This window comes from Schistocerca cancellata, chromosome 7, assembly GCF_023864275.1.
Source record: "Schistocerca cancellata isolate TAMUIC-IGC-003103 chromosome 7, iqSchCanc2.1, whole genome shotgun sequence".
Taxonomy (NCBI): Eukaryota; Metazoa; Arthropoda; class Insecta; order Orthoptera; family Acrididae; genus Schistocerca; species Schistocerca cancellata.
In genome coordinates this window covers 388,280,990-388,303,017 of record NC_064632.1, presented here as the reverse complement: position 1 = coordinate 388,303,017, position 22,028 = coordinate 388,280,990, and the positions used below count along the sequence as shown (strand labels likewise).

Here is a 22,028-nt window from a genome sequence, read left to right as displayed (position 1 = left end):
ACATATTAGCATGGTTCCAGGAGGTAATACTAACTGTATCCATGGAATTAGGTAAGACACGCATACCTCGTGGGTAGTGCCAAATAGTGAGAGATGTCATGCGAGATAGCGTCAAACTCACAAAGAAGCTCACCTTTCATTTACTGGGTACAAGTTTTGCAAACCCAGGTTTCTTGAGCTGGAGACTGCCACCGATCCTAGGTAATTGCAAGCTCTGAGGATTCCTTAGAGACCACCACATGGTACAGCAGTGGAGTGTTGTGTGCCATGGGGATTGGGGATTTTTCCTGAACTACCTGGATTGAAAGGGTGGTACATTTCCAACAGAATGGATGGCTATTCAGGTGAAGAAGTTGTCAGTGAGCAATGCCTGGGGAACCTTCCACACCTCAGTTGCATAAGCTTTACTCAAGCAAGTGTGTGTCTGTCTGTTTGGACTTTCATCTCCCTAGCTACTTATGGAAATGCCTTGATGAATTCTTCATAAAATCATTTTCATCAGAATTGGTGTGCCATATGGGAGTAAGAACACCCACTCAACAAAAAGGCCTGTAGATTGCCCTCCATGAGCTTCAGCTAAAGAAAGAATGTGTATTAGTAACAGAACACTTAATGTGTCTTAAAGCATATTTGTTGTTATCAAAAGAGACAAGGGCAGCCGTGAAAAGGTCACTCACCTGTGTAAATAAGGGTTACAATGTATAGCAGACACACTATAATATATCAGGCATCTCAGGAGTGGCATGCTACTAGTGGAATTGCCACATCACATCAAATAGAACAAGTACAGAATACCGACAACCTTGGGAAATACCTAATTGCGACTAAACTCAACAACACTTCTTAATTCTGGCAAGGGTGTGGTAATATCCAGGGGCCTAATGCGTATAAATGTAGATGAAGTTAAGGAAGCATGAGATGAAATTAAGGAAGTATGCGAGGACATAAGTGTGACAGATGTTAAAAACCAATTATTGTGTGAACCATAAACTAGAAAAGTTGCCTACATTTTTTCTAATCTTTAATTCTCCGGTGCTGCCATAGCGTATTACAGCCCAATTCATCTGCCCGAAAGTGAGACCATGTGTCACCAAAGTGCTGTTTAAAGTGTTAGCACTATGGTCACAGCAAGCAGTGGGCAGACAACTTATGGAAAATGTGGCCAAGCTGCACACAAAGATGGGAAATCTTGTACAGTCCTCAGTTCTGTGTCAATTGAAAGGCAACCAAGCAGCTTGGAGTTGAGTTGGCCAAGATTTTCTGGGTGAGAAAAAAATTCAAGAAATCAAAATTGCAATGACACTCCTCCATTTAGAAGCCTTACAGATGTATGCTGGTCAGAAACCACTGATGTTTGTTACATCATTTGCGGCAGTGGCCAAAAGTTTCAGAAAAAGGACTCCTCTACACATATCCCAACTGAAACTGCCACAAACACCAGCACATGCAAGTGCACTTGTAGCAGTGTTGCAAAAGCAGTTGTGCTTGTCACTCAGCAACCTAAGCTATAGGCAAACTTACCCTATGCCACAAATACATACTTACATTCAGGCAGACCAAAGATCACTAGTATTCCTGTAATTGACACCACCATTTCCAGTGAAGGGAAAAGATGTGTTGAAGAGGTTGAATATGAAAATAAACCGGGGGCCATCATACAATACTGCACTAGCCTAGTTAGATGAATCTGATGGAAGTACAGACACTGCAGACATAGGGACCGTCTAGGCCCTCCATCAATCCCCAACCTAACACTACATACCTAGCCTTACAGATCGATAGGGTTAAAGAGAACACAATACCTAGCCAGTAAGTGGCTCTCATTTTACAGTGAAATGTTAATGGGCTCATAACATGTGGAGGAAACCAGGCTTTCATCTCGAGGCAGACTTTTGTGTTCGTGTTTACAGGAAATGCATATTCAAGTATCAGATGCCGAGTATCAGATTATAGCCTCCATAGAAACTATACCCAAAGTGGGCAGAGAGTAAAAGAGAACTAGCAATTTTTGCAAATGATGCATATTGCTCTTCTACTCTCCCTTACACATCAGCCTGCAAGTAATTGCTGCAACAGTGCACATGTCATCTATGATGACTATATGCTCTCAGTAACTGGTGACTAACAAAGCTCTAGAGAACCAGGCTCTCGGTAACCTCATCACATCCTTGGCAGAGGCTTCAAAGGCACACCATGAGGTATGGTTCTCCACCAACATGCTTCGTCAGTTCAAGCTGTTGAGAACAACTTGCTGTTAGAAATCATCTGATCCTCACTGAGGAAAAGCATGCACTTCAGCACTGCCCAGGCTTTGTTCTCTGCCTCATCATCTCCTTGTGTACCCTCGCACAAACGATTCAGTGGAGACGTGACAGTGACCTGTACTCAAAGTGACCACTTTCTGATCTGGATTCACCTTCCAGAGAGAGCAGTGCCAAAAAGAGTGCCAACTGGATGGATGCTCAGTGAAACAAAATGACACTAGAGTGAACTGCCTGTGTTTGAGTGTAGAGGCAGTCTAGGATTTGATTGGATCATATTGCCAAAATGATCCACCACGCGTCCATGCCAAAATTTTCAAGACGACCACGAAAACTGCCAGTTCCGTAGTGGAGAGATGAATATCACTTTATAGTCAGGTACAGGCATATGGCCTTGAGGAGGTTCAAATACTAGCTATCTAATGAGAACCTTGCAGCCTTTTCAGAGGTGAGGGCAAAAAGCCATCATACATTTAGTAAAAAGAGCTTATGGTGACAGTTTCACAGGGATAAAATATAGGAATAATGTTATGTACGACTTGTCCAGAAATCAGTCTCCATTTGTAAGAGTAAGGACATAAAGGGAAGTAGTAATTGAGAAATGAATGAGAAAGGATTGTAATCTTTCCATGATGATATTCAGTTTGTACATTGAGCAAACAGTAAAGGAAACAAAAGAGAAATTTGGAAAGGGAAGAAGTAAAAACTTGATGCAGCTCTCCACACTAATCTATTCTGTGCAACCCTCTACATCTCGAAATAACTACTGCAGCTTAAGATCTGTTTGAACCTGCTTACTATATTCATCCCTTGGTCTTCCTCTACAATTTTTAACTGCCATACTTCCCTACAATCCCAAATTGACGATTCCTTGATGCCTCAGGATGTATCCAGTGAACTGATCCCTTCTTTTAATCAAATTGTGCTTTTTTTTTCATTGCCAGTTTGATTCAGAACAACTTGATTAGCTACACAATCTACTCTTCTAATCATTTAACATACTCTGTATTTGTACCATCATCAGTTATTTTGCTGCTCTAATGGCAAAACTCATCAGTTAATTTTAGTGTCTCATTTCCTAATCTAATTCCCACAGCATTGCCTTATTTAACTCAACTACATTCTATTGCCCGTGTTCTTCTTTTGTTGTTATTCATCTTTTAATCTCCTTTCAAGACACTGTCCATTCAATTCAACTGTTCTTCAAAGTCTTTGCCGTCCCTCACAGAATTGCAATATCGTGAACAAAGGTGAAAGGTGTTCATTCTTCCCCATGGATGTAAATTCCCTTTCCAAATTTCTCCTTAGTTTCCTTTAATGTTTGGTCACTGTGCAGATTGAACAATGTCAGGAGAGGCTACAACCCGGTTTCACTCCATTGTCATCTACTTCTTTTCCATGTGCTTCAAGACTTATAACTGTTAAAGTTGTAAGTAACCTTTTGCTCCTTGTATTTCATTTCTACTGCCTTTAAATTTTCAAAGAGTATAGTGCAGTTCACAGTGTGAAAAGCGGTCATCAAATCTAGAAATGCTATAAACATAGGTTTGCCTTTCTTCAACCTGTCATTTAAAATATGACGCAGGGTGCCTTGCATGTTTGTACATTTCTCTGGAACTTAAGCTCATCTTCTCCAAAGTCAGCTTCTACAAGTTTTTCCGTTCTTCTGTAAATAATTCATGTCAGTATTTTGTCACCATAACTTATTAAATGGGTAGTTCAGTGGTAATCACACCTGTCAGCACCTGCTTCTTTGGAATTATTCTTCTTGAAATTTGAGGGTATTTTGCCTCTCTCTTGGATCTTGCACAAAAGACAATGTAGTTCTGTCAGTGCTCCATCATATTCATCTTCTAGTATGATATCTCCCATATCTTCTTCACTTACTTTCTCTTTTCTTACTATAACATTGCCTTAAAGTTCGTTTCTCCTGTACAGCACCTTCCTCCCCCCCCCCCCCCCCCTCTCTCCTTTTCTTTTCTTTTCTTTTTTTTCTCTTAAAAAAAAAAAAAAAGCTTAACACTGGCTTGCCATCTGAATACAATTCATACAATGGTTCCTATTTCATTTTTCTGTAAGTAGCATCAGTATTTCCATAGTTTTGCAAGCAATTACAGCCTTGGATATGTCCTCTGGCTATTCCTGCTTATACATTTTTAACTTTCTACGAATTTCATTTGTAGAGGTTTGCATCCCCTTTCACTGGCTACATTTACTGCATTTTTATATCTGTTCCTTTTGTTAATTAAGTTCAGTATCTCCTCTGTTGTCCAAGGATTTCTCTTTAACCTCATCTTTTCACCTAATTGATCCTCTGCTGCTGCCACTATTTAATCTCTTGAAGCTACCCATTTTTCTTTTACTGTACTTCTTTCCCCATTTATCAATGTTTGGCGAACACTCCCTCTGAACTGTTTAACCACCTCTGGTTCTTTCAGCTTATCGAGGTCCCATCTCCTTTATTTCCTGACTTATTTTCTGTTCTTCCTGATGGGTCATAGGGCAACATTAAACACCTTCCATCTGGTGCTGTAGGCAGCCAAACCTTTTGCTTCACTCAATTTATAAACAGCTTTCAGAAACTATTCTCCCACCATTCTTTTGCAGGTCTTTTTCAGACAGCCACATCTATTATGTGTTTCTCATAGTTTCCAAGCAAGTGCTGTCTTTTCAACAGCTCCATGCTATTTGCATATTGTGTGTCTAATCCACCTCTTTTTTTCTATATTTACTTATGGATTGGGCACTGGTTTCTCCCCCGCATATGACCAGGTCACATTTATAATTTACCAAGGACACTGGTTAATTGAATTTGGTTTACAAGTGTGTTTATCTTCCATGCATCGCAACTATACAGGAGGATTGACTTTACATTGCTATTGAACAGTTGCTGCTTGATTTGTGTTGAGATGTTCTTATTACACCAGACTGGGTATAGTTGGACCAAGACTCCATTTGCCTACCATAACGGAATCTTTACATCCTCCTCTGCCCCTCAGTCTTTACAGACAGTACTTCCTGGATATACAAAGGAGTCTACTTGTTCCAATGCATCTCCATGCACTGTTAGCTTCGCTAATTTTTCAGATCGAATTCTCATTTTCTTAGTTTTATGTAAGTTTACTTTTGTCCTGGAATTTTTGCTTCCTCTCGCAGTCTTGCCAGCTTTTCTTCCACGCCATGACGTCTTTGCAAGAGTAGCCAGATATCATCAGCAAAATCATGGTCTTCAAGGCCTTCTTGCATTTCCCATTGAATATGTCCTCTGATGTCACCAACTCCCTTCATTACACTATCCAGCACCAACAAGAACAAGGTAGGTGACAGGATACATTCCTGCCTCACTGCGCCATTTATTTGGATAGGTTCAGTAAGTTTGCTATTGTGTAGTGCCCTACGTTAATACCTCTGATGTGTTGCTTTAGTAATATTAATAATCTTTGATGGTATTCCATATTCTTCCAAGGTATGGCACATAACTCTCATATTAAAAAAAGTCAAGTGCCTTCTCAAAAATCAATAAACGGAAGATAGTGTGTGTTCTGCCATTCTGCACCCTTTTCAAGTATTATACATAGGTACTGATGAGATTGGCGCAGTTTCAGTGTTCTCTGAACCCAGCTTGCTCTTTTCTTGGCCATTCCTCCACTGAATGCTTAATATGATTTAGCCTTAATCTACAGAGTACTTACTTGCTACAGACAGTACAGAGATGCCTACTAACTGTAATAACGGGTGAGGCTTATTAATCCTACCTTTTTGCAATTTGTAGAGTTTTAACCTGCAGTTCATTACCAATAATTGTCAGAGTCTGCATCAGTTCCTGGAAATATATACAGTTTAAAATATGGTTTTGAAATCAATGTCGTACCATTATGTAATAAATCTGAAACCTTCCAGTGCCTCCAGGTCTCTTTCGCCTTTACAACCTTCTTACTTGATTTATAAACCGAATGTTAACAGTCATCGCAGTGGTGATGTACACTGTCACTATCCATGAAGAAGTATTTAAAAAATAAGCAGATTTTTTTCATGATTACTTTGTGGAAGACATGCTGTCAAAAAGATAAAGGGCACAAAAATGTTGACCTGTAAAAATTAATCTTCACTAGCAAAGTAATTTTCAGTCAGCAGTCAAAAAAATGCACGTATTAAGAGTTCTTAGACTGAAATAAACGGCCCTGAATTTTCTATGATATTTTAACATAAATAAATTTGACCCACAGAAAATGACACATAGGTGTCGAAATGTATCTGGATAAATAAAAAAATACACTGTATTTTGCATAAGCTGGAGTTAAAAAACATGGAAAAAAATCTTGACAGGAGCATCCAACCCAAGCAAGATGATACCATTTATAGCCCTCTACTCGTGTGACCATAAGTCCTCTTCTTCCTGCTACCACAGTTTACTGATTTCCACTGTATATAATGTCATCCATCCATTTTCATTTTTAAATTCCTTAACCACTATGACCAACTAAGGGATCTAACATTCTGCTCTCTGACATGTAGTGTGTCGTTTTGTTTTTCCAGACGATTACACCCTCCAATCCTCCAGAGCAGTCTCTCTGCCCAGGTATCTAAATGGGGGACTATTTCACCTCTGGAATGTTTTACCCATGATGGTGCCATCATTTAAGTGTGCAGTAGAGCTGCAGACCCTCAGGAAAAATAATGGCTGTAGTTTCCCCTTGCTTTCTGCTGGTTGCTAATGTTACTAGATAAGAGCAATCACCCACACTGTTGCCCCTGCAAGAAGCAGAAATTCTGCTGTGCGCTTCAGTAACAGCTTGTTTGTCTGGCATCTTCACATATACAACTCTCCTTATATGTATCATTTGCAAGGCCCGTGGTTCAGGTGGGGGTGGTGGAGAATGAGAGGGTATTGAATCGAATTTGGAGAAAAAAAATGAAATTTATGGTACAACTTGATTAAAAGAATGGATCCGGGTAGATATTATGAAGCACCAAGGAATATTCGATTTGGCAATGGAGAAAATTATATGTTCGTGTATTTGGGGGGGAGGGGGGGGGAGATTTACCAATACATGGAAGGAAGCTATTTTCTATTTTAATTTCACTTCTTAAAGCTCACTTTGTAAGAGCCTATGGCACTACTTGGGGGCTTACTGTCCTCAGACCAGTAGACGCATGGGGTTTCAACAGAAGTAGTCCTGTTAGTATACGGTCTGTACTCTCCACCTGCTATTTTAGATGTTTCATCAAATTGTTTTGCACAGGAAAATAGTGTCCCCTCAAGGTAGTGTTTTACGTGTGACCCTTTTTTTGTAGCTATAGATAGCATTATTTTTTACAGTAGTAGTCCTGCTAAGTGACCTGTGAATGACTTCCCAGTGTCTAGTTTTAAGTTTTCAACAGAAATGTGTGTGTTGTTGTTGTTAATCCTTGTCGCTGTCTTTTTAACTACCAGAACTTAAACTTCCAGACACCATTTTAAAGAATGGGTTTGGTATCGTGAATGTCCATTTTGATTAAAAGTTTACATGGCTGCCACTTCTGAGGGACTTGAAAATTCGGTCCAGAGGCAGCAACATTTAAAATTTTGTATCACATTGGGTGTGAGGAGGAGACAGAGTGTTTGCTCCAGTTTTATAGAGCTTTTGTTCAGTCCCAGGTGTTATGGATGTATGTTGTATGAGCCTGCTAGACATGAGTCTGCTAGACCTGTTATTGTGAAGGCATTAGGTTGGACAGAGGTGCATTCAGATCGAGATCCATTTCCAGCTTCAAAGCTGGCGAGCCACCACTACCCAATCAGATAGCACTACTCACGATGTGACAATTATACAAAATGTGTTCTGTACCCTAGAAACATGCACACCATAATGTTGCTTCATCATGCATGGAGCAATTTTTCAGTAGTTTTCTGTGAGCGATGAGGCCATTTGGGATTCGAGCAGAGGGGAACCTTTTAGATATAAGTGTGGTAAATGTTAACTTTTCACACCATCAATGGAGTACATCACCACCTTGGCTTCTTTCTTTTACAATGAAGTTTTGGATGAGCATCACAGTTTTAAGATTGATTGTATACACGGATAACTCAGAACAGTGACAATTCCTTGGTTGCTCTATATTTTCCTCAATTGTCTCTTCATAATCTGTCTACCAGGTATGTTTACCATCTATCATACTCATCAGTACATAATTCTGAAGGCACTGGAACATGATCATGAACAAGGGGTCAAGTTTCTTACATTATCAGTGCTTTACAGACCCTTAGTTGAGTTAGTTACATGTTCTGTATGTCATTTGAATGATTCTTTTATTGAGATGTTGTGGGATGAGCCAGTTTATAGGATACATTTAAGAGATTAGTGTTAACATTAAAGAATACTTTTTTAAAGTCTCTCTCATGCAACTACACTTCAAAAGTAATTGTTTTTTATTATTTATTTATCTATTTTTTAAAAGTGCTACACATTTTAAACAAAAATTCGTCACTGGAATAGAAACTGTTGTTCTGGAGAAATGGTTTTAAGTTCGATTTAAGACTTGTTTTGCTATCTGTCTGACATTTTATGTAACTTGGAAGTGATCAGAAGCTTCTGTTGCTGCCTGTTGAACTCTTTTTTGAGCTGCTGACAGGTTTAATGATGCTTAATAAAGGTAATTTTTTTCCCCTTCTAGTGGCATAGGTATGGATGTCATTGTTATTCTCAAATAGTGATGGATTATTTACAGCAAATTTCGTTAGCATACAGGATGTTCGGAAATTCCCATTACAAACTTATAGGACTTGTAGGGGGAGTGAGTAGATAATATTTTGAATTGGAACACATGTCCAGAAATGTACCATTTCCGTGCTGCAGCTGTTTGCAAACATGTTTGTTTGGTAGGTATGCAGCAGGGGCATGCTTATGTCGGATCGGCTGACATCATTTAGTGTCTATCCTATCTCTCTGGCCTGCTTCAAGTCTCATTCACCTGTCTGTGAGTGTTAGAGCAATATAATTGGGTACACGTTTGCAGAACACAGAGACATGGTGAAGCTCACTGTACTCGAAGAGCTGCTCATCACCTTTATCAAGATCATTATCCACAACATCTGACTCCATTGCATACCCTTTTCACCACAATTATACAACAGGTTTGAGAAAGGACACCATCACCAACAGCAGGTGTGACTTTGGTGCTCCAAGATGATGTCACTGTAAACAGCAATATTTGTGAAAACTTATCAAGTTCACTTTTTGTTTCTTTGGTTATTAATGAGCGGAATTGTAAAACAAGTGATGTAGTGGGTCTCGCCTAATCAATTCCTTGTAAAAGTGATCGCATTACCAACATGTTTTCGTCCGCAGCTCGTGGTCGTGTGGTAGCGTTCTCACTTCCCGCGCCCTGGTTCCCGTGTTCGATTCCGGGCGGGGTCAGGGATTTTCCCTGCCTCGTGATGACTGGGTGCTGTGTGATGTCCTTAGGTTAGTTAGGTTTAAGTAGTTCTAAGTTCTAGGGGACTGATGACCATAGATGTTAAGTCCCATAGTGCTCAGAGCCAGCCAACATGTTTTCATATAGTTGTAGCATGGAAAGTGTAAATTTCCAGGCATGGGTTCCTATTCCAAATATCATGTGTTCACTCCTCTGTACAAGTGTCCTAGAAAATTGTAACAGGAATTTCTGAACACCCTGTATATTTGTATTGTGATGGTGCAGTTAAAATGCCTAGCTCCTTGAAGAGGTACTCCATTGCATATCTGGGTGAACACCACATATCTTTCTTACTGTTCACTTTTGTACAATCAATACTTTCTTCCTAAGTGACGGGCTACTCAAAAAATTATTCCATAAAGCGTTACTGAGTGGGAATATGCAAAATATGTCAGGAGGTTAACTTGTTTGTTTCAAAGATTAGAAATTATACAAAGTGTTCTGGACTGACAAGACAGCCAGTCCACAGTGACGGGTAACCGAAAGGCACGCGTACACACATGCCGACTGGCGTGAAGTCTGGAACAGGATACGTTATTAATGCACTAAAGAAAAGTACGTAGCGTCTGTTTACTTAACTTTAATTCATCCTTGTGGTACATCGCTCGTGACTATACAAGTGAGACTCTCTCCAGATATGGTTAATGGCGCCTTGCTAGGTCGTAGTCATGGACTTAGCTGAAGGCTATTCTAACTGTCTCTCGGCAAATGAGAGAAAGGCTTCGTCAGTGTAGTCGCTAGCAAAGTCGTCGTACAACTGGGGACGAGTGCTAGTACGTCTCTCTAGACCTGCCGTGTGGTGGCGCTCGGTCTGCGATTACTGACAGTGGCGACACGCGGGTCCGACATGTACTAATGGACCGCGGCCGATTTAAAGCTACCACCTAGCAAGTGTGGTGTCTGGTGGTGACACCACACAAAGAGCAAAAGTAACTGAACTTAATTGTTTGAGAAGCACCAAAATTTAGGGAGAGTCAACTTTCTGAAGACCACGTTAGAACTCTTTGAAAAATATCATTGCAAATAATTATTTGGAAAAATATCATTTACAATGTCTTCCATTGCTTTCTCTCTAGTGGGATTTATTACAACACTAGTATTGTCTGCAAAAAATACCAATTCTACTTGTTGAATATTAAGTGGGAGGTCATTCACACATATGAGAAATAGAACTGGACCCCAAACTGAACCCTGTGTGACTCCCTTTGTGATTTCTCGTCAGTCACTAAAATTTTCTAGCCCTTCAGTATTGTTTGAATTATTCAGCATGACTTTTTGTATTCTGTTTGTTAAGTTTGATTCGAACCAGATGTGCACAAAACTGTCAGTTCCTTAAAAGTTAAAGCTTTCTAATAGAATGATGTGATCTATGCAATCATACACCTTGGAAAGATCACTAAAATACAAACTTGCAATATTTTATTATTTAAGGCTTGTACTATTAGATGAGTGAATGTATAAGTAGCCTTTTCAATCGAGCAACTCTTCCGGGACACAAACTGTGATATGCTAAGTAAATTGTTTATACTTAAGTGTGATACTACTCTTGTGTACATTACTTTTCTGAATATTTTGGAAAAAGATCTCAGTAAGGATATTGGACAGTAAGTCTTTAAGTCTGTCTTGACATCTGTCAAGAGGTTTAACAATTGAAAATCTTATCTGTATGGAAAAATTCCTTGTGCCAGTGATACATTGCCTACATCACTAAGGACATTACTTAATAAGAATTATGTTTGAAATTCTACCAACACCACATGAGCTTCTGTTTTTTAGAAATTTTATATTTCTGTTAATGTCAGCAACAGATGCTGGTGCTACTTCTAGTTGGTGAAAGTTATGTGGTATGACTTTTTAATATATTCTCTTGCTTCTTTGACTGAACCATTTAATCCTATTTTTGCTACTACATTTATTAAGTGACCCACAACTTGTGATTTATCAGTGACAACATTGTCATTTGATTGATGAATTGTTATGAATCTTGTACACTGCCTGGCTGTCCGTCCCCTGTTTAACATTATCCCATGAAGTTTTAATCTTCTTAAATATTAACATTTTTTTCTATAATGAGGTGCATACTTCTGGACATTTTAATGACTTTCCTTAAACTATTACAATTTTTATGGATATTCTGAACGAGTTTTTAGGAAAGCTACTATTACACACATGCAGCTACTCTGACAGTAAACAAAAAAGAACTATGACACACTTAAACTGTAGCAAAATAATAATTAGTAAACACTTATCTTTCACAGAGTTGTGCAAATGACTTCCAGGCATCAGGTGGGCTTAGAATAACACAACAGATGTTTGCTGAATGAAAGCTTTAGGTAGTAGAACACACAAAGTGAATTAAAACTAAAAAATATGATATGTTCTTACAACAATCTTAAACTGATGCTATCAGGAAATTATGTAAAGCACTGTAATGAAGCCCAAACAACACATAACAATTAGATGGTGAGGTGATGTTCACAATAGCTTGTAAACATTCCACTTATATTCACTGAATGTAAGTTTTAAACCACAGAAGACATGGAATGGATGATAACTCGAAAAAGCACAGTATTTATAACAACAGTATTAAACAGCCACTATCCAAAAATTATAGAAAGTACTGCAGTGTATCCATAACAATGTGTAGTGCTCTGCAGCTGCTGGTGTGTATGCTAGAGTGCTTGAGTGTGACTGTCCACCATGTCTGCAACTGCTAATCCTTCACCAAATGTCCCCAGCAAAAAAAGATTATGCATGATATACAAGATCCTCTACTTCCGCTGTAACAACATGGGAAAGTGGTGGTACTCTGCTGGGTTGCTGAGCATGAGGACATGGAGAGAAATGAGTAAGCCGATAAAACAATAAAGGAGAGATGTAGGGTGACAGGGTTGAACAGTATGCTATGCCCTTTCAGACTGTGAACTCACTATTTAGGTAGAACATTACTCATCAGTGGGAGGAAGAGTGGCTGGAAGTGAGATATACCATCCTGTAGACTGTGAAATCCATTACACATCTGTGGCGTTCCTCCTTTCCACACAGGTGGAACGAAGTTCTCGCTCATCTCTGCATAAGACATAGCCCCCTTACGCATGGGTTTTTTGCCTTGTTTGTGATGCGTGCATCATAAATATTATAACACATCATGTTTTAACGGAGTGCATATTGTATTCTGGTGATAGGGCAATACTACAATTAAGTGGGGATCTGCCCACCATTTTGGTAGATGACAAATGTGGTACATGTTTTAAAATTTTGTGAATTGTCCAGGTTCTACCCTAAATTCTTAGCTTAAAGCTTTTAGTGTGTTGTAGAGTGGCACTGGCTTGTCTGTTATTCTTCTAGTGATCAGCCTATCACAATTTCAGCTGTATTATTTTACATCTTTCATTCAGTCTTTTCTCTTTTAATGGGTTGTTTTAGAATTGGCCATAGCATTGACTTTGTGTGTGTGTGTGTGTGTGTGTGTGTGTGTGTGTGTGTGTGTGTGTGTTGATAGAGAGAGAGAGAGAGAGAAATCTTGACTTTTTAAGCAAGTAGTTTGTCCTGATTTGTCTCAAGACTTTTATTTCAACTACACCCATCTTGAAAATCTTTGTAAAGGTGCTAAAGATCCTAATGTCATGCATTCAGCAACTTATATTATCATTAGAATTGTTCTTTGAAAAGGGCATTGTCATTATCCTGTCCCATTCTTCTCAAATCAGAGGTTGTGATCTCTTTCAAATTCATCACTGACCAGATATTCAAGCTTAATCTCACTTCTTTCCTGAGCAGTACAGGATACATACTGTGCGTGATCTAGCCTATTCTGCTGCCATGCCAGCTAGGTCTAGTTTTCAGAAAGAATAGCGCTTGAGGACGCTCTTCAGAAGTTACTCATAGTGCTCTTAAAGTTTGATTACTTCCCTAACAGTCGTCAATCTGTTGCACTATGTGGGTGTTTGGAACATCATACGGTGGTGACTCTTGTCTGTGTTATTGGGAACATCTTTTGTTCGTCTGTGACAACAAGAGGGATTAGTGTGAAACAATATTTCAGGTTGACATTCAACATCTTTGTGATTGCATGTAGTTCATTGCATTGGAAAGTATATATATGATATTGAAAGTGGAATCGTTGACAGAATTCCCTTATACACAGAGAAGGAAGAGCCAAGAAGGAAGCTTGGCTGGTAAGCATTAATTTTCTGTGTGTCTGCCTGCTGTGTAATTTCTCCTCCTCCTAAGGTTTCAATTACTGGTTCAACCATTAATTTACCTTCCAAAGGTAAAATTTCAATTTCTTCCAACACACTCATTTGAAAGTATAAAAATATATACCTCTCATTTGGAACAGACAGTTCCTTTCTCAATGAGAAGAGAGAGGAGGTTTGAAAGAAGGCAGGTCACACAATGCCCAAATGGGGAGGATTCCACTGCTTTTTCAACTTTTTAAATGCCGTGTTTGTTGGCAGTACTTGAAATTTTGTCTCCTAAATGTCATTACTTCATGGGCATTATGTCTTGTTGTAATACTACAGTTTTCTCAAGTGAATTTTTGCTTTGATATCATTGTCCATTAATTTTAATAACATAAGTATACAACATAAGCCTATATGGGGATTTGTTTTTGATTTTCCAGTAGTGTATCAGTGGGTGCACTAATGGATTTTGTATGCTGCAGTGGGTACGAAGTATGCTCACTGTTCTGATGCTAACCGTACATTTTACCACATTACATTGTTGTGCATTCATGCACACTTTTATTTTGCTGTCGTTCAAATAATGTAGCATAAAAATATTTCAGCTTATGCAGAGTCCACTGAGTGAGATAATGCGTCTAGCAGACATACTGGAATGCTGTGACTTTCAGCGCTTCTGGCATCAAGTCTTGAATGAGCCAGAAATTACATCTAGAATTACAGGATTTAATGACTCCATAAGAAAATTTGTTTGCCATGTTGTTGGAATTACATTTCAAACAATTGACAAGAAAATGCTTTCTCAACTTCTTGGTGGTGTTGATGGTAAGTGAAAGCATTATTTTTTTCCTTTAGTTAAGTTTTGTTAAATCAATACATTTGTTTGCATGGCTATCTTCTGTAGAAGGTGTTAAAATCGATTATTGTTGGTTTTCCGTCTTGAGCTTACTGCAGTTCAGTTAAAGAGAATCACACAAGATGTGTTTCACTTTCATTTATAAAGCATCATCTGTGATTATTCTGAAAATTGGATACATATGTTTGTACATCTTTGGTTGTTTTAGATTAAAAACAATGTTTCATTTATAACGTTGGAATGCATGTTACTTACGGTGTTTCTTTACATATTTCCAAACCACTGCTTCTTCCCTCCTTGTTACTAATGGCTGCTGTCGAAAGGAGTATAAATAACCCAAATGCAGCACAAGAAATACTGCAGAATAGCAAAAATTGCCAATTGCATATGTGGGATTAAGTATTTCGATACAAACCACTGCTAACAAGGAGGTAAGAAGCAGTACCTCAGAGTTTGGGTTGGCACCATTCTCAGCTCTCCGCAGTCCCAGGAGAATGGCATTCCATGGGGCTCCATATTAAGTGTCCTTATTCGCATCCCTATTAATGCACTTGTGGCCTCTGCCAGACCATCAGTCACCCCTGCTAAGTACATAGATAATTTCTATATGTGGGCTAGATCCCTCCCTGTAGCATTTGTGGAATGACAGCTCCAGGGTGTTACCCGGTGTGCTTCCACGTGGACACCTGCCCCCTCTCCCCCCTTTCTCTGTGACACATCCATGGGCAGATTTGCAGCTTTACATCAAGTACCTATTTGCTCAATCGTGGGCTGACTCTAGGGAGGCTAACCCCGAGTATAATAAACTTTGCATTATCAGGGAAACTCCCATCATATGGCGTTCTTCCCTCTGCTTCTCCCAGCAGGAATTTACCATCCTCTGCCATGTTCATATCAGCCATACTAGTTTGGCCCATGGTTTTTTACCCCACAGTGAGCCAACCTCCCTTTGTAGTTGCAGGCCCCTGCTTGTGGTGGTCTGTATTTTGCTATACTACTCCTGCCTTTTGGCCCTTTGCACTAAATACGTCCTCCCATCTTCCTTGTCCCACATGTTTGCAGATGACCCTTGCATGGTTACGTCCGCCCTCTGTTTTCTTCGTGGAAGTGGTTTGTCTTCCCAGCTTTAAGTCCTTGAATTTGCCTCAGGAATTGGTGTCCCTCAGTTAGCATTGGCTTTGCCTCCACAGCAGCTGGGTTCTCCCTCCCCTTTTTTGTTGCATTTTTCCTGGATTTTTGTGCCATTTTGTTTCCTCTTTTCTTGTGTCGTCTTCCTCTAACGTTGCACCTTTTGTGTCATGGCCATGTTATGGTATGGGGATCAGGAAGGGTCGGTGGCAGTGCTGGTGCCCCAATGAGCATAGCATTTCATGGGTGCCCCTGCTCTCGCCATTTGCTTAACCCCTCCTGTTCTTTCCTCTTCCTACTGTTCCAACATCCGTTTTACCTCCATGTTTACCCATTTTTCTTTCCCCTTGACTGAGTTGTTTCTGCCACCTTAGATCATGTGGAATGATGACCTCACTGTTCGGTCCCCCATCCCATCCAATTAACCAACCAACAGATTTCAGTTGGCAAGAGCTGATTGTAGGGTTAGAATGTAGTGCAGAACACATGAAGCCTTGGACCTAAGTTGTCACAAAGGCATTGTGCAAGCTGGTGGTGGCTCCATAATAGCCTGAGATGTGTTTGCTTGGAATGAATGGGTCCTCAGGTCCAACTGAATTGTCCTTTGACTGGAGGCAGTTATGTTAGACTATTTGCCGTTTATGCAGCCATTTATGGACTTTATGTTCCCAAACAATGATGTAATTTTTAAGGGTGGCAGAATTCCGTGTCACTGGGTGATAGTGTACTATGTCACTAGGCTGCAGCTGTTCACAATTGGTTTGAAGAACATTCTGGACATTTCAAACAAATGATTTGGCAACCCAGATTGCCAGGCATGAATCCTATCAAATATTTATGGGACATAATTGAGAGTTCAGTTCGTGCACGAAATCCTACACCAGCAACATGTTCACAATTATAAATGGCTATAGAGGCAGCATGGCTCAATATTTCTACAGCAGACTTCAAATGTGTTTGAGTACATGCCACATAGAGTTGCTACACTATGCCGGGTAAAGGTCTGACACAATATGAGGAGGTATCCCGTGACTTTTGTCACCTCGGTGTAAAATCAGCTTTTATGTTCTGCTCAGGGACAAACCTCAAAGGAAACTAAAATATAGCTTTTGCTATAAACATGATGATTAAAAAAGGATACAGATATTGAGGGAATCATTGTTATCATGCAATCATTCAGATGAGATGATGGCAGACCTTTAAAAAGAATTACAGAAGCTGATAAAAGATAGTACATCTCACTGCAAGATGTGAAAAGGAAATTTTAATGTGAATGTAGGACAAAAACTAAATAACACTCCAGTGGGGAAATTTGACTTTCATACCAGGACTGACAAAGGTCTTGCATTAGTAGATTTCACTATTAGCAGCAATGTTTGTTCTTCATGTGTTCTTCTAGAAGAAAACTGATGGGCTAGGCAAGTATGAAAATGGAACTAAAAGCTGGCTGATCGTATTTTATCAAACAGTGATGAAATTGTACCTGTCACAATCCTAAACCACTAGAGAATATCAGTTGGTGAGAGTCTGTTGATATGTGTATAAAAAAAAAGATTGCATCAGAGTCATCAAGCAGTAAGTAAGAAATATGCATTGACTATTTATTTCAGAATAGGAAGGTAAAGCAGATTAAATTAAAAGGGCTGCTGCGTAACATATTTGTAAAAATAGCAAAGCGTGTCGATGCTAGGTTGACAGCGAAAGAAAATTTTTAAGAAGCAAGGTAATTGTAAGAGTCTCTATCAAACAATAATGCAGATTGGCCAGAATTTCTGAATTAAACTAAATTATTTAAGAATATATTCCAGACGATGAGATATACAATGAAAATATGGTAAGACAAACAATTGATGATAATAGTATCAAGAAGACAAAACAGGAATATAACGCTGAGTAAACGACACATTTCATCAGTTAATATGTGATAGATGACACAGTAACTAACAACATAGGGGAAAATCCAGCATTGAAAGACTTGTGTACATGTTAAGAGAATCTAAGAGGTGAATTAGAAACATAGTTGATAATGAAAGTAATGACATTAAAGATGTAAGGCCAGATGAAGTGTGTAAAAAAAATTGAGTTGTGATGAAAATTGTCTGAAAATGGTGATTCAGCCAAAACAGTAGTCTGAGGCATAGTAATGCATAAGAAAACTGTAAAATCGTTGAAAAGCATTGGGTCATTGCTGTGACTATGAAGCATTAATTCAACATATAATAGTGTACTGAAAAGTATATGCGTCTATCACACTTCATCATGATAGGTAAAAGGGAAGTCAGGAAAGGAGATTACATGTATTATATTCAGTAGTCCTAAAAGAAGTTTGTAGATCTCTTAACAGAGAAAATTATTTTTGGAACATTCTTCAACCACCTTCATTTTTATTATTTGGTTTCATTTGCTTCTAGTGCAGATAAAGCAAGATAGTAGAAATAACGTGGAGTACTTTCAGTAAATGAAATGTTTTCAAAGTTAAATGTAATTTGTATGAAAAGGAAAACTTGCAGTCAGTGTGTATAATTTTAACTTATAGTGATGAAACATGGTTTTTTTTATTATGAAAACCATAGCATATGGAGCAGTGGACAGGAATCATTCTTCTTCCATGCCTTATTTCTTCTGTCTTTTGGGATTGGCCCTCTAGTCTTTTTATGCCATTTTGAACATATTTTCATGATTTCAGGGTGCAATCTCGTCATTTTCAGGTTGTTCTTTGGGGTCCTAATCCATGTCTTTGGTGAGTGTCAGACGCTCTTTTTGTTTCCTTTATATCAAGTACTGTTCTCGTCATGTGGTTAGGTTCACAATGCTTGACTTGGCCATACCAAAGTAGGCATTTTTTATGAAGCTTTTCTACTATATTTACTTCCTTAAATGAGTCTTGCATGTCGTTTTTTTCTTGCTGTCTTTTACAGTCACTCCTCCAGGCCCTTGTAGCATCCTTGACTCTTTAACCAGGAGCTTCCGTAAATATGATTTGCACATTGTCCAGCATTTTGAATCATCGTTAGAGATGGTTGTATCATTCATTTTTATATATTTCCTTTGATGACAGAAGTGGAAGATGTAATTATGACTAATGAAAATCAGAGGTGGATGAGACATGTAGCCATGCAAATGGACAGTAGATCAGCCATAGGTTTGAAAAGATAAGAAAAGAGAATGATGGTCTGTTGGCTAATTGATGGGTGACATTAGAAAGCAGGGAGAAGCAACTTGGATACATATGATAATTAAAGATCATAATGCATATCACAATCTGAGTCCTTTTATCCAGCAGTGGATTTCAAATGACACACACATGCTCTTCACAATGTTAATTGTATACAGTTAAAACCCTCAGGGGAACAGTACTCTGGAGTGGAATGAAAGGATTTTTAAGTGGCTTCTTCGCTTTATGGGTTCAACATTCTAATAGTTTTTACAAATTTACCAGGTACCTACAGTCCTGATAATTAGATCTCTGTAGTTGTTCAGTGATGATTATCTCTTGAAAGTAGCATTTCAGCAATTTGTTGTCCTGATGGTGATTCTGTTTTTTATATCTTGTGATTTAATAAAAATAAAAAAAAGACTGTAAAATATATGATGTGTTAATTCACTTGTGAATTTAGCATAGCATTGAGTCAGCTGACATTCTGAACAAAATTTTTATATAAAAATTTTCCTACATTAAAATTTATTTTTTATAGTGGCAGTTCTCATACAAATCTATGACCAGAAGGTATGCCAGACTTTTGGTTCTGATTAAATCCTTCGATGGTGACACACAATTTTGTTTGCAGTGAAGTTGCTTGCCTGGTCTTGTAAAGCACATAGTTATTTAAGTAACTATTTGAATGTGAACAAGAGGTGTTAAATAGGAATACTGTAGAGAGTGATACTTCAGTCTCATTTTTAGATGTTACATGAATGCTTTAAGGGTAGATGTTGCTGTTGAAATGAATTTAATTTGTAATTAAAGCACCTACAGTCCATGTTGAGTCAGACTTTGTTGCAGGAAATTATCAGATGTAGCTCATATGTATTCAAGAACAGTAGATAAACATTCTGTAGTTTGTGTGAATGTGTTGACATCAGAAGGTAGAATTCTAGCACCAACAGTAAATGTATTGAAAGTTGAAAAGTGTATCGACATCTACGCGATTATTCTGTTATTCACAATAAAGTGCCTGGCAGAGCTTTGGGGCTGTAGGTTCCCTCCTGAGGAATACTTCTATTGTTTGTGTTATGACTTAGTAAACCTACTATTTACACATCACTAATTTCTAAAATTTTCGAAGCCCGGCACATCTGTTTCTGGTGGGGGTATCTCGCTGTTTAACATCAACAGTGCCCAGACACTATCATCAGTCGCTTGTGTGAGAGTGGAGAGTCATCATTTGGGATTTGTAAGGAGCATTCGCTTGCAGCCATTGATACATGTGGATTATCTGGAGAATTTGTTAGAGAGTTTGAAAGGATAAATGTAATTCACAATGTAGTTTTATTTGTGGTAAGGAGCACAGAATTATTTGTGGAATTAGATGACGTAGCATCATGGTTGTTGATCAGTAATGTCAGTTGGCAGAACATATTGCTGTTTAAATATAAATGAAAGGTTTCTGTGAAAAGTGATAACCTGATAAAATTAATGTGGAAAGGTGATGCAGCAATGGCTATTTCAACTTGAAAGTGAAATAAATTCAACTGTTAATATATGTGTGTGTATGAACCTAGGCATTGTTAGGCTGTGTTAAGTGTATAAAGGACAATAAAATGAAGTATTATTATTATTATTATTATTATTATTATTATTATTATTATTATTATTATTTGTACTTCTGTTATTTCAAAGTGACATTTTTTTCCAGTTGAGAAACTTTGATATTGTTAAGTAAAGGATACATGTTTTCATGTTAAGCAACATTATCAGTTAGTCAGTAACAAACCATGTTCTCTCTGTAAAGCTTCCAAACTAGAGTTTGATAGCTGCCAAACTATTAAAAGAAATATGTTGGGAGCTTCCGCACTCCCTCATTCTCACATTAGGTGGATCTGCCTCTCATCCTGGAGTCTTAGTAACTTGTTCTTTCTCCATAACTCTTCCAAGAACTATTCTTCTTTCCTCCTCAACAAAGGAACTATCTGTATGGAGGCTAGGTGTAGATTTTTTTATTTTATTTTATTTTTTTTTTTTCTTACTATATTGCCAGCCATTTAATTTCACCTCCTGGAGGAAAGTGGGGACCAACCATACTGTCGAGCTGTAATTTTACAGTTTTCTTAAATGAATTTGCCTTCTGATATTTTTTATGCATTGTTATAACCAGTACCTTTAAATGTTTTCAGAGACAACATTGATGCAGTGGGTTAAGAAATATGGCTGGAAAGAAGAAGATAAAGACACAATTTTTATAGCTAATCAAGATGAAAACATTAAAACCAAAAATATCACTGAGAAGATTGATTTTGAGAGTGCTGCTGCCATAATGGCTGCATCTAGATAGTGTAATATATTATAATTTGTTTTGTATGTTTCAAATATATTTGTCTCTAATTTTGCTCTGTATTTATCTAATTATAGAAATTTAAAGAAAGCCTTTTAAGAGTTTAACCCACATTCGTTCATTTCCTAATCTTGAAAGTAGTAGTTACGTGCTGTTATTTTAAGTAAACCAAATCACATTTTACAGCAAGGTTTAAAAATTGTTCTAGGACAGTTGTAGATACAAAGGAAATCACCAGAATCTGCCTAATGTTTGTAGTATTTAGCAAATACAAGTGTCTGATAGAATATTTCAGTGTCATACTTCAATCAACAGGTGCCTCCAGGTAAGTTTTGCTACAAACCTTACAAGTCTCAACTGGTCTACTGATGTATCTGCAGTACTCTCTGTGTAAATGAACTCGAGTCATAAACTTTCTATGCAATATCATGGAGCCACATCACTGCAGTTAGCATTCTGTATTAGGTTTGCATCCATCTGTAGTAGAATCACTTTAATAACCCGCACCATTTGCAGTTTGCAAATATGCCGAAGCAGTGCTTGTGTTTCCAAAATAGAAGTAATGAATATCATCAAGGATGCAATTGAGATCAAGTTGGGTGAAAACTTGGTCACCAAGGGTGCTAGCCACCATAGCAAGGTTTGGGAT

At 38.3% G+C, this 22,028-nt stretch overlaps 1 protein-coding gene across 1 annotated transcript in view; it reads left to right on the top strand.

The window, feature by feature from the left end:
* The window catches only part of LOC126092494 (eukaryotic translation initiation factor 3 subunit K), a 30,113-nt gene extending 8,680 nt beyond the window's left edge, over nucleotides 1-21,433 (top strand). The window contains exons 3-4 of the mRNA XM_049908111.1: nucleotides 14,509-14,728; nucleotides 21,222-21,433. Of these exons, the coding sequence (XP_049764068.1) occupies nucleotides 14,509-14,728; nucleotides 21,222-21,379 (378 nt within the window). The 3' untranslated portion in view covers nucleotides 21,380-21,433. The remainder of the gene's footprint in view (nucleotides 1-14,508; nucleotides 14,729-21,221) is intronic.
* Nucleotides 21,434-22,028: the final 595 nt, after the last annotated feature.